Source organism: Hesperophylax consimilis, chromosome 17 (assembly GCF_061612785.1).
Source record: "Hesperophylax consimilis isolate HC1 chromosome 17, BYU_Hcon_1.0, whole genome shotgun sequence".
In the NCBI taxonomy this organism is placed as follows: Eukaryota; Metazoa; Arthropoda; class Insecta; order Trichoptera; family Limnephilidae; genus Hesperophylax; species Hesperophylax consimilis.
In genome coordinates this window covers 6992495-7006109 of record NC_142852.1, presented here as the reverse complement: position 1 = coordinate 7006109, position 13615 = coordinate 6992495, and the positions used below count along the sequence as shown (strand labels likewise).

The following is a 13615-nucleotide window of genomic DNA, read 5'->3' as shown; positions in this document are numbered from 1 at the left end:
TGTAGCAGTTCTTCACTACCCGCTACATTTTCAAGATTATTCGGAGTGTGTAAACACTGGACTCCACTGGCAAGAAGAGAGGGGACGGCAACTCGAGCGAGCCCGAGCGGCCAGTACCAATACGGCTCCCGCCGGCTGTGGACGCAATCCCGGAAGACACAGCGAACGCTACAAACGACATTGGACGAACATTCGAGACATCGATCTTTTGGGGAAGAATGACGCAACATATTATAATCGTCTTGCTGGTCATTGCTTTCTCATCTAAATTTAACGTCATGTAAAATGATGTTTGGCGCCCTCTACTCTTTATAACAGGTCAGAATACTTTTGTCACACACACACGTTTTCTTATGTTATTTATTCTTAATCATTTTCTAGTCACACTATCTATCATTGCTACCTATTATTAAAAAGTCCGATGCGCACGACCTTCGGTCGACGCACATGCCCTGAGATTAAATTCAATTATGAAAATTATAGAGATCTCTAGATTGCTCTGGTTTTGTACGCTGTAGAAATAAATAATATGTTGTAATTCATGACTCTTTTTATTACTACTTTTTTTATCATCATGTTTCCTATTGCGGGATTATATCCCGACATAATGGCGCGCAACGTGCCCTTAACCTTGAAATCTGGTTATAATGGCGCACCAACGTGGTTTTTTCTCGGATATTTTTAACATTTTAATTAGGTTAGCATTTTGGATTGATTCTTTTTCATGTGTGACATTAGTATTTGGCCTGTTCTTCGTGTTTTTAATGTCGTTTGGAGTGTGTCTTCCTGGATTGCGTCGTCCCCTAGCTGAGTTTCTTTTAGAAATTGAAGACAATTTAAAAAAATTTTATTATTACTTTTAATCTTTTAAAATTATTTATTGTCCGTTGGTACTCTGCGAGATTGGTGGGTATCTCGTATTTTTTTTTTATTGTTGTAAGTTGTTCCAGATTCCCACATCTGAAATTATAGTATTGGTGAATGTCCATTTCTGAACTTTTGTCCATTAGATGTGTAGGTACAAATAATTTTACACCCATTTTTCCTCTTTTGGGAATTTTACTTTTTATTATTGCCGTCTTCGGACGTGATTAATGTTGCCTGGCTGTTTTCTTTTTCCAATTAATCTTTAGGTACATCTAGTCACAATGCCTGATACAAGGAGTCAAGTAAAAGAATCTGCCATGTCTTCCGTCAAGGACTCAGACATTATTGTTCCCACATCTCCGTTGGTTCCACTGCATTTATGGAATATCAAGTACGATGGCACTACTTGCATTAGGAAGTTTCTCGAACGTGTTGAAGAACTCGCCCTGTCACGCTCTGTAAGTAAGCATAATCTTTTTTTAGGCGCGTTTGAACTTTTTGATGGTATTGCCCTTGATTGGCTGAGGGTCAATCGCTCTCTTTTTGAATCCTGGGATGACCTTGTGGGAGGCCTCAAGGAGGAATATGAAATTATCGATTATGACCGTAGACTCCTTGCACAGTTGAGGTCAACTATGCAAGCACCTAATGATTCACTTGGTACCTTTATCACGAATGTTCTCATCCTAAATAAAAGATTAAACAAGAAATTGCCTGATGTAGAAATTTTGGAAATTCTCCAGTGCAATATGCTTCCCAGATATATTCAGAAACTTGCATTAAACTCCATTCCGGACATAACTACCCTAAAAAGATTGGGCAAACTTATTGAATTGGCAGACAGTCGTTCTGACCAGAGGAAAGGTTCAAAGTCCCCTCAAACCCCTTCAACTGCTAGCATAAAGGCGCCACCAATTACAAATGCTCCTTCTAAACCTAATTCTTTCAGGCATGCGAATTCTTCTCATAAAAACATGTCTTTCAAACGTTATAACGTGAATTCCAGGGAGGAGATTCATCAGGTTACGGAGGGAAGGCTGACAGGGACGGCCGTCCTTTCGTATCCTTTTCTACACTCGGAACTGTTTTTTCTGGCCTGTTGGACTCAGGCTCACATGTTTCTATTCTCGGTAATAATTTTCATTTAAAACTTTTAAAACTTGGTGCCAGGTTGGCTAAGCTCAATAATTCATTTTCCTTAACCTCTGCGACGGGTCATTCCGTTTGCTGTAACTTGAAAATCTCGCTTCCTATAACATGTAATAATGTTGTAAAAGAGTTTATTTTTGTTGTCATGCCAGATATAAAGACGGATGTTATTCTCGGTATTGATTTTTGGAAATCTTTTAACATTTGTCCGGATATTTCTAAGTTTATGAATACGAAGGTAGTAAAATCTGCTCCTCGGGTTACTTCTGAAGTCAGAGGTGTTGTGGACAAACATCACTTATCCAAATATCAACAAAATTTACTTGATAATGTAGTTAAAGATTATATTTCAATTTCTGGGGACAAACTTGGTCGTACGCATTTAGAGGAACATGTCATAGACACTGGTAATAGTATACCTGTAAAACAGCGTTACTATCCGATTTCACCTCACCTGCTCCCGGTTGTACACAAGGAACTTGATAGAATGTTGGAGATGGGCGTCGTTGAACCGAGCAGTAGTGCTTGGAACAGTCCCATCTTACTAGTACCAAAGAAAAATGGCACTTACCGCCTTTGCTTGGATTCCAGACGAATTAATTCGATCTCTAAGGGCCCGTTCCCACTTCCGTTTTCAAATCGGGGGCGGGTCCCGTTTTCAAAACGGATGCCCTAGTGGCTGTAGTGGATGTATGGAGCTGTTCACACTTGTCCGACACGATTTGAAAACGGATCCGACATTTTTTGTCGGATGGCTCGCCTACGCAGCGCGTCCGTTTTCAAATCGTGTCGGAACACGCTCGCTCATAGTGTTGTATGGAGCTGTTCACACTTGTCGTCTACTCGTTCCGGCAGAGTCCCCTCTCACACCTCGACCCCTCCCCGCCCGCTCCCAGTCGCAAGGAAGCAAGCACGCTTCGCAGTTGTATTTGATTATTTTGTTGTAAATAAATTAAAACTATAATAATGGGTAAGGAAATAAATCCCGAAAATTTAATCCCACTGGTTGAAGAAAGAGTTGTGCTGTGGGATAAAACGACAGAAGGCTATAAAAATAATTCATTAAAATTATCGGCTTGGCGAGAAGTTTGCTGTATATTCATGCCGGATTTTGATAAATTAGAAGAAAAACAAAGAAAAGATTTTGGTAAGTACCTACTTTTATTAAAAATTGTTATTTTTTTGTTTTTATTTTGTGTGTGTAGCTGCTGCTTGCCAAGATACAGATCCTATTGGAGAAACGAAATAGTCGGCGAATTCTGATCGTATATTATTTGCAGTAGGACCACCACGAGTAATGTGTGTTTGTGTACGCATCGGATGCTCCACTGGGGTTGCAGACTGGATATCTTCAAAATTAAGACCGTCCCTTTCTCTTACAAAATTGTGTAATGCTGTACAAGCTTTTATTATTTTGATAGCTGTTTCTGGGTCGACATCCAATGGTCGATGTAGTATTCTCCACTTATTGGCTAACATACCAAAAGCACATTCAACATACCTCCTGGCTCGACTTAAACGATAATTAAAAATTTTCTTCTTGTCATCCAAATGAGTGCCTCCGAAAGGTCGCAATAAATTTTTTGACAACGGGAAAGCTTCATCGCCAATAAGTACGAAGGGCAAATCTTTTTCCATATTATCATGAAGAGGTCTAGGCTTTGGTATATTCAAACTATCGTCATCCAATTTCTGCCAGAAAGTAGTCTCCTTGAATATCGAGGAATCACACTCTTTTCCATATGAACCAATGCTCACGTAGGTAAATCGGTATTCCGAATCAACTACGGCAAGTAAAATGAAGGAAAAATAATGTTTGTAGTTATAATACATAGAGCCACTATTTTTTGGTTTCACAACTCTTATGTGCTTCCCATCAACCGCTCCGAGACAATGAGGAAAATTTGTTTTTATTTCAAAACCTTTTGCGATGTCCTCCCATTTACTTTCAGTATCAGGCAACATTATGAACTCTTTGCCTATCGTGTCCCAGATAATGCTACTCATTTCATTAATAATTTTGCTAATGGTTGACACACCAACTCTGTAGTTAAAATGTAGTTCTTTGTAGGAACATCCCGATGCTAAATATCTGTAAAATAAAAATAACAAGAAATGTACACAGCCGTATATTAGGTGCAACACAAGTTAAAACTACTTTTATTTATTGCAGGTAAATTACTTTCCGCTAAGTGGAATAATTTACGAGATGGATGGATGAGAGCACACAGAGACGAAAAAAATGTTAAATCTGGAGCAGCGGCAAAATTCAAAAGGCCTTATATTTATAAGGAACAAATGAACTTTTTGCAAAAAACTATTAATCCTAAAACTACCCATGAATCTGTTTCAAAACGTCACAGCACTAATGATTCGGGTTACAACCCATATAATCTTGAAGGAAGTTCTGATGGGTCTGCACCGAGAAAGCAAGACTCTCTACCAAGTTCTTCTAAAAAGAAGAAAATGAACGTAGATGAAAAAATGTCTCAGTTTTTGGACAACAGGCTAGGTGTGAAAGAAGAACATCCAATGCTTTCTTATTTTAAAGGGGTTCTACCGGCCGTAACATCATTCGATGTTGATGAAACTTTAGAGCTTCAAGCAGGCGTGTTATCGTTAATTCAAAAAATTAAGCAGAAACGTGAAGATAAATTCTACTCACCACATTATGTATGGAACACGCAACCAAGAAATCACGGATATATACAAAACCCAACCATCGAACAACCGTCTTCTACACCTTCTGAGTGTCAATATCAATTGAATTGTCAACCGAACGAGCCGCCTGCGGGATCTGCATATTATGCACGGAAACAAACCACAAATCAACCGGCTGCATCACCTACTCATTCTGTATTGTCTCAACTATCTAATAACACCAGTCAAGATAGTACGGATTTAAATTTTGATGAATTTAACTAAAGACTTTTAACTAATTGCAGGGTTAGAAGACCCCAGTGGCGGTCCGTGAGTTTACAGTGAGCTAGAGTGATAAGATTGAAAAATACGACATTATTGAGTTGTTGTAGCTGAAAATGATCAGATTAAAAATAAAAATTTTCGTAATAAGATTTTTTATACCTACACACATTTTGGTTGAAAACAAAACTATACATTCAGTTAAAACAACATCAATAATGTCGTATTTTTTATCTTAGCAATCTAACTCGCTGAAAACTCACGGACCGCCACTGGAAGAACCAGTAGTCAACATAATAGAATAATTTATTTTTAATTAAATAAAAACAAAACACTTGGTGTACACAACTTTTTTGTATAAAAATTATCAACTTGTTTCAAAATTTATTTTTTATTTTTTAAAGTTTACTTAGTTTTATATTTCTTTATTTTAAAGCTTAAATGAGCTGCACGTTGCACGGAACGTACGTGTAATAAACACATATTTAAAAATATTTGAGTTGTTATTGTTTTCTTACCTTAAAAATATCGATAGCCTTTCTTCAGGACAGATGCACTCTCTCAATTTTGTATTTTGATATGTTAAGCTCTCTGAAACTCGTTCCAGTAGATGGTTAAAGGAAGTGATAGACATTCTAAAATAATTAAAGAACTTTAGTTCATCACTTCTCAACTCACCAATTAACACTTGGAAAGTTCCTACAGAAAATCTTTCTGCTATGATTGGGTGAACCCAAAATTTTCTTTTCACTTTTTTCCTTCTTTTTAATAAGTACCACATGACAACAAGAGCTTCATCGTCGTCCATTGCGCACGATCGTCTACTGAAGAATGAGCAAATAAAATGTTTTGGTTGAATCGACAATTTTTTTTTTTCGTAGAGTATGGTCCGTTTTTAAAACGGTAGTGTGAACAGGGCCATTGGCCATCCGTTTTTAAAACGGGACCCGCCTCCGATTTGAAAACGGAAGTGGGAACGGGCCCTAAGAGGGACGCTTTTCCGTTACCATACATTTCAAATATTTTAGACAGCTTGGGGGGAGCTCGTTTTCTATCCACTATTGATCTAAAAGATGCTTTTTATCAAATTCCACTAGAACATAGTTCAAGGGAAAAAACGGCTTTTACTATTCCTAAAAGGGGTCTTTTTCAATTTACTTCTATGCCTTTCGGTCTTCATGGAGCCAGTTCGAGAATGATGCGGCTCATGAGTAAAATCTTTGGCCCAGAATTTGATGGTAAAGTTTTCTTTTATTTAGACGATATTATCGTAATTTCCAGTACTTTTGAAGAGCATTTAGCATTACTTAAACTTGTAAAACGTAAACTGTTCGAGGCGGGTCTCACGATTAACATTGAAAAGTCAGTATTCTGTAGAGAATCGCTTAAATATCTCGGTTATGTCATAGATAGTAATGGTCTGAGAACTGACCCAGACAAAGTTAAGGCTGTGGTTGATTTTCCGGTACCTACCTCACAAAAGAGTCTGAGACGTTTCATCGGTATTATATCATGGTACAAGCGTTTTATTTTAAATTTTTCTATTATTGCTGCTCCGTTACACAACTTAACCAAAAAAGAGTTCATTGGTAAAAAATTTTCTTGGAATAATCAAGCGCAGGCGGCGTTCTCTAAATTAAAGGAAACTCTTGTCGCGGCTCCGGTTTTAGCATGCCCAGATTTTAATAAACCGTTTACTATTTCTTGTGATGCATCAAACGAAGGTTTAGGCGCAGTACTCTCTCAATTAGATGATCAAAACAGGGAACACCCTATTTCCTTCATTAGTAGATCGTTATCGGCTCAGGAAAGGAACCACTCTACTACTGAGAAAGAACTTAATGCGTTAATTTTTGCTTTGGAGAAATTCAGGGGCTACATTGAAGGGTCACCCATCCCTGTAAAAGTAATTACGGATCATTATAGTCTGAAGTGGCTAGTAAACTTAAAATCACCTTCTGGAAGATTAGCTCGGTGGGCTGTCAGATTGCAGCAATTTAACTTTATTATTGAACACAGGAAAGGGAAGGAAAATGTTGTGCCAGATGCTTTATCTCGCGATCCTTTAGTTATTTCATCAATTGTTCAATCTCCCATTATTAGTACTGATCGGTGGTACAATAAAATGTGTCGTGACGTTTTAGCTAAACCTGAGTTATTTTCGAAGTGGAAACTTGTAGAGGGAGTTTTATATAAGCATGTGCAGAGTATGGAAGCCCTGCATAAGCCTAATGATTGGAAGGAAGTTGTTCCTAAGGATCAAAGACAAGAGTTGATTGCGTTACATCACGTACCTCCTACATCTGCCCATTTTGGGATTATGAAAACTCTGAATAGGATTTGTTTGAAATTTTACTGGCCTAGAATGTCCTCAGACGTAAGGAAATTTGTATCTAAATGTCACACTTGTTTAGGACAGAAAAGTTCAAATCAGGCTGCACCCGGTCTTATGGGAGATCCTAAGTTGGTCCAGCGTCCTTGGCAGGTTATCTCGACAGATTTATTGGGACCTCTTCCCAGCTCCTACAAGAAAAGTTATAAATATCTATTAGTTGTCGCTGATTTCTTCACTAAATTTACAAAAATTTTTCCGCTGAGAAGTGCGAATGGGAAAAATGTCTCTGCTATTATAGAGGATGAAATTTTCCTAAAATTTGGCGTTCCTGATTGCATCATCGCAGACAATGGTCCCCAATACATTTCGAAAGAATTGAAACATTTAGTTGACAGATATCATGTACGTCACATGTTTTTTAACTGTAGATATCATCCACAGAATAATCCTGTAGAGAGAATTAACAGAGTTTTAGTTACAGCCTTAAGTTCGTACGTGGGAACGGATCATCGAACTTGGGCAAATCATTTACCTGAAATAGAGCTTGCTATTAACACTGCTGTACATGAGGTAACGGGTTACACCCCTTTCTTTTTAAATTTTGGCAGGGAAGCCATTATTTCAGGCAAAGATTACAAATCACCTGATTTTTCTTCGGAAGATTTAACATTCTCGAATTGTGACACATGGGCTCAAGATGTTTCTGAGCTTAATGACATTTTCTGCCAAGTTAGGACGTGTTTACGTCAATCCTACGAACGGAATAAGGTTCACTATGACCTTCGTAGAAGGAATGTGGAATTCAAAGTTGGTGACATTGTTTGGAGATGCTCTTTCGTGTTGTCCGATGCTTCTAAGCATTTCTCCGCCAAACTTGCTCCAAAATTTTTAAGAAGCAAAATTATTGATAAGGTCTCGGCCGTCGTTTACAAACTGGCAGATATGAAAGGAAAGCCTATTGGAACATTCCATATTAAAGATTTAATTAGGGCAGAAAATTAAATGTTTTTTATTATTATTTACAAAGGGAAAAAGTGAACGGGTTTCTGGTACCTACACTGATCACGTGGGTATAGGAAACTTATTTCCTTTTTGTTACCTTGTTGATTGGGAGTAATGGTTTTCTTTTCCCTGGAGAATTCCATTCCGCCTTTCAACCTGCTTTGTATGTTACTATGTCGTCATTTCTAATGATTATTACGTATCTATTGTTAATTGTGTTTTGTCTGGAAATTGTCATACACATCTATTTCTCTTATGAGGATCCGCTCTCTTCGTTATGTTTATCGTTTACCGCTATTTTCTCAGCATCATTGATTAAGATGTGCTTGTTTGGCGCTCTACCTTACTTATTAAGTTGTCATGTCTGGTTGAATGACCTTATCATAAGCTTATGAGCTTCGTGCTTTTGTTTTCACACATTAGCATACTAGCTCTTCTGTTGTGTTTCAGTATGTTGAAGGAAATATACCTTCTATCTAGATGCTGTCATTTCAGCACTTATTTGGGAGAGCTGTTGTAGGGTTATAATGGCTTAGGCTCTTTAGCACATGATAGCCCTCATCAGGCTTACAATTAAGATATTTTTGTTGATTTTTTATGAAAATTTCAATATCAATAGTCGGTAAGCCATTATCACATTCACAGGTTTATGGTGGTTGGTTCTGTAATGGGTTTTATGTTTTACATATTTAATCATAGTGCATGTCCTTACATTTTTCTTCGTAATTTGATTCCTTCCCTGCTTTTCCAGAGCTCGGAAAAGTATGGAATGAATCAGGTGTTCTGTCAATTGTTCATCGGTATTCTTCAGCCACCCACTGGTTCACTTGGTGACAGAAGAATATGTGTATGAATATGAAATTATTTATTAAATTAATTTTCGAGATAATTTCTACAAACTATCGGTACACTGTTGTATAATAATTCCAAGAAGATTTATTATTGTTCATTAAATACATTACTGCCATCTATGTCGAGATGAGCTAACTATTACCTACTGATCTTCAGTTTGGTTTAATTTCTGGATGCTTTTATCAATTTTTCACTGGAATGTTGTTTTGTCATTTTTTCGTGGAGATTTAATTACAAATAAAATCACTTCATAGGGAATTTTAAAATAATTTCTAGCTTTCACGTAGACACTTTGGGTGGTTTTGACTTGTCATATAGTTAGGCATTGTTCATTTAAGCTATTCACAACTCTGTTGCAAATTTTGCTCAACCTTTTTTAAGATTGTTTTAAGCTATTACTATTAAATCTTTGTGTTTAGAACAATGATTCTTTTATATACATTATTTCTTCGATAAGGGCTTGCCATTTTACTCAATATTTCTTTTATTTATTTCAACGGTGACCAAGGGTTGGTTAGGTGTAGACTTCTTCAATCTTCAAGGAACTTCGCCATACTACGTCAACTGAAGACATCTGGACTACACTCTTCTCTCGTCATCTCCAGAATACGTCAACCAAAGACATCCGGACCGCTCTCTTCTCTCATCATCTCCATGCGGGGTTTCAACCGCTCCAGACCTTACCGAACTTCAGGGAATATTTGGATTCGGAACTCTTCAATGCCGAAGCCACTACAACCCGCCTAATCCGCACCATACATTTCTGCTGCTGGAGGGTGCATCAAACTTGTCAGGAGGTGTCAGGCGAACCTCAGACTTATAGCCATAAGTCCTTTGGCTGAGGGGGCATTGTAGCAGTCATTTCCTGCCCGCTACAGAGCATTAGCATTATTCACTGCCCATCTCTGATTTACAACTCCGCAACTATGGCAACTCTGGACAACGCGGGACGGAGCTCGCGATCAAGACACGCACCTCGACAATTTAGTATTTATCTGGCCGCGGTTCCGGGACGTCGTGAACTCGGGGAAGACAAGAACCACTCCATGAGCCAAGACGATTACGAACAAGGATGACGACACCGTTTTGTGGTTTTACCTTTGGTCATCCTGGTCTCTTCTTTTAAATATCAGCTATGCATAACCGCATCGCTTGGCGCCCGTTATTACATTCATCAGGTTAGTTTATAATAAATGTCACCACACAATTGTCGCTTTCAATGCAATATTTAAAATAACCAATCGTGCTTTCATCCTTCGGATGTAGCACACGCCTGAGTTAAATGTCACTAAATAAAGAGTTCTCATGTTATTCAAAGGTTCATCAAGTGATGTAGAAATAAATGTTGTGTCATGGAATTCATTTCCCTTATCTTTTATTTAATACACTTTTGTTACATCCATTCCTGAGGCACTCATGCCCTACACCTTTATAATTTTGTTTCAACACCGCCCAATGTGGCAATAACCTCCGTTTCAATATTTGCCTAATCAGTGCCTATATTTTCCTACAAACATCTTTCGAAAATCAAATGAGATGGAGATCTACTATGTCAGGCAAGTGTAAGAGAGACGTAATGCTAGGCGGTTGGGCAACATGTAAAACTTGTTTCATTTGGGAGGAACTCGCAATGTTATATTGTTTATTCTATGGTACTTAGTGTTATTCCTTATTGGCAATCTAACTATTAAGCTTACTTTTCTTATTCCATGTCCGTGTAGCTCGTAATTTTTAATTAACTTTCTTTGAGGTTCTTTAGAAATCATCCCTGTGTCAATTTTATGTGAAAAAAATCATTTAAGATAACATTATACCCTCCTTAGCTTTGACATTAGGTTTTAGATATTATATTTTATGTAGAAGATTCATTTGAGATGTAATTGTGCATGTAATTGCTATAGGTATTATATCTGCAAGCAGTAGTAGCCCAAACAACACAACAATCACATCTCGAACGGAGCATGCGGCGCAACTCAATGTTCTGTTTGGGAGAACCAAAAGACAAGAACAATGGTGGTTACCAAACAGGAACCCAACAACATCAACAGTTCTGGAAAAGATACTCCAAGTGTTCATAGTAAAATGAAGATAAATAAAAAAATCATTGTGATAATATATTGGTAATCTAATGCCCCCAGTAGCTAATCCAGCGAATGGGTGCGTTGGCACTGGTATGGTATTGTGAATGAAAGCGGTAAACATGTTCATCTTGGGTGATCAGGTGTGCGGTTCAGTAAAATCACCTCACTACCCTCGCACCCGACCCACACACCGCCACTTCCCAAGGTTTGCTATTCGGAGTGTTGTTTCTTTTGGCCAAGCCCATTATTTATTTATTTATTGATTTTCGGGATATCGACAGATTAGATTTATTTCAGTTTGTACATAAATATTATATAGCCAAAATACAACCAATTATGGATTTCCTCATTGTGCCTATACATTTACTGAGACAGCATAATAAGGAATAAGTAAATTAAATTTTGTAAAACGGAATATTAATTCAACAATTTATACCGAACAATTTTTTTGTTGTTCTTTGTTTTTGGGGTGTTATGCCGTGTTGCGCTAACTCCCTCTTTAGCCATCGTTTCGGACAGCACTGCAGTGCTGTTCGAAACGTTGGCTAAAGAAGGAGTTAGCGCAAAACGGCAAAACACCCCAAAAACAAATAACAAAAATACTTTTGGCCGTGAAAGTCTTAAATCATATAAAACAAAAGATTATATAAAACGAAAAATGTACAAAACAATACATTTATAGCCATGGAGAGAGGTTGTAGATATAAATCAAATCATAATAGAAATATAAACACTAGAGAAATAAGTCACAAAAAATTACTGTACAAGCTTAACAAAATAGGAATTATAGATAATGCTAAAATGTGGATAGAAAGTTTCCTGAACTCTAGAAATCAATATGTAAAAATTATGGATTTATATAATATTGTATGTAATTAATGTAAAAATTGGGAAAAATAAAGGAATAAAAAAATAAAAGCATTGATTTATCATTGAAGTAGAAGATAATAATAATAAGTCTAAACAAAACATGAAACCGAACAAGACACAGAAAAATAAAAAGTTACGGTCGCAATGGGAAACTAAGCCAGGATTTCTGTCTTACTGTGATAACTTAATAGCTAATTAGAGAATAGATAAATTTATTTTGACCCTTCACAATAATACAAGAATATGAACACAAAATACATTTTAAAGAAGGCGTTGAAAGATTCTCTTTATGATGTTAAGTATTTAAAAAAATAATTAGACGCAGGGCCAATTGGAGCAGTCCGCTCCAGGCGCCGAATTTCCAAGGCTGATAATACCTAAACTAACGCACCACCTTTAAGATTTTCTTTCATAAAAACTGCGCTAGGCAAACATACAAATATAATTCATTACAGTGATCACCTATCTACTACCTAGGGTCAAGGCATCTACTGGTTTTGACAAGGAGCGCTAACATTTTACTTGCGCCATGCGCCATTTGGCTCAGGGCCGGCCCTGACTAAACGAACAACAATAGTATCAAGGCCTTTTGACTTTTACATGGTATAATTTAAATCATAATATATAAACCGTAATATAAGAAATACAAATCGTGTACATAATAAAAGCTTGAAAAGAAATATGGCTTGTAAAACAACAAAAGATGATACCAAAAAAAACTGGGATGAGATAAATAATATTTTAGGACGTAAACCCAAAAACGATTGTGATGAAACAATAACACGATAGATATAATATTTCAAAAGATAGAACTGAGGATTCTGTGTCAAATGATTTTGTGAATTACTTCTCGGATAGCATCAGCAACATGTTACATAAATGCAATCACAAAGCTACTTTTTTTATTTTTATTAACTCCACACAGGAGGCCCTGAAGAAAATAATTTCCCTCAGGGCCTATGTCATCTTTGGGGATGCTGTGTGGAGGGTCTTTTTGTGGAGAGGAAGGAGTGAACATGGGTCTTGAAGAGTCCCATGTTGTAGGAGGGAGGAAACACAGAGGCCGGCAGTTCGTTCCACAGCCGAGCTGTTGAACTTAAGAACGAATCGTAGAAGCGACCCGTTCTCATGTGACAAGTGTCAACTGTGTACAAATGTTGGGCGCGCGTTTGGCGTGTATCCCGACTACGCACCGGTGCCGAAGGGATCAATGACGCTAGTTCCTCAGAGCATCTTCCATTGTAATACCGATAGAACAAGGACAGCATACCTACCTGACGCCTGTGCTCTAAAGATTGCAGTCCGTTTGTTAAGATTGGGGAATCTATCAAACGGACCGCCCGTTTTTGCACAGAGTCTAGGGTTTTTTCAGGTATTTAGGGGCTCCGGACCAGAGATGGCTGCCAAATTCGACAGTACGGCGCACTTGCGATTTGTACAGGGTCAGCAGTTGTGTATTATTAAAGTATCTGCGGGCCCTGTACAGTACGCCCAGCTTCTGAGAGGCCAACTTTACTCTGGCTTCGATGGAGCCCCC

The 13615-nt window shown here is 37.7% G+C and overlaps 1 protein-coding gene across 1 annotated transcript; it reads left to right on the top strand.

The window, feature by feature from the left end:
* Positions 1-2926: 2926 nt before the first annotated feature.
* On the top strand, positions 2927-5429 carry LOC149415874 (uncharacterized). The gene is made up of 2 exons (XM_089641492.1): positions 2927-3163; positions 4190-5429. The coding sequence occupies exons 1-2, from the start codon at positions 2983-2985 to the stop codon at positions 4939-4941; spliced, it is 933 nt and encodes a 310-aa protein (XP_089497618.1). The 5' UTR covers positions 2927-2982; the 3' UTR covers positions 4942-5429.
* Positions 5430-13615: the final 8186 nt, after the last annotated feature.

What these genes read in the sequence shown, in the direction of transcription:
- LOC149415874 (XM_089641492.1), top strand. Translation starts at nt 2,983, where the DNA reads ATGGGTAAGGAAATAAATCCCGAAAATTTAATCCCACTGGTTGAAGAA. An exon ending in AAAACAAAGAAAAGATTTTG is followed by an intron (nt 3,164 to 4,189) that starts GTAAGTACCTAC and finishes TATTTATTGCAG; the next exon opens with GTAAATTACTTTCCGCTAAG.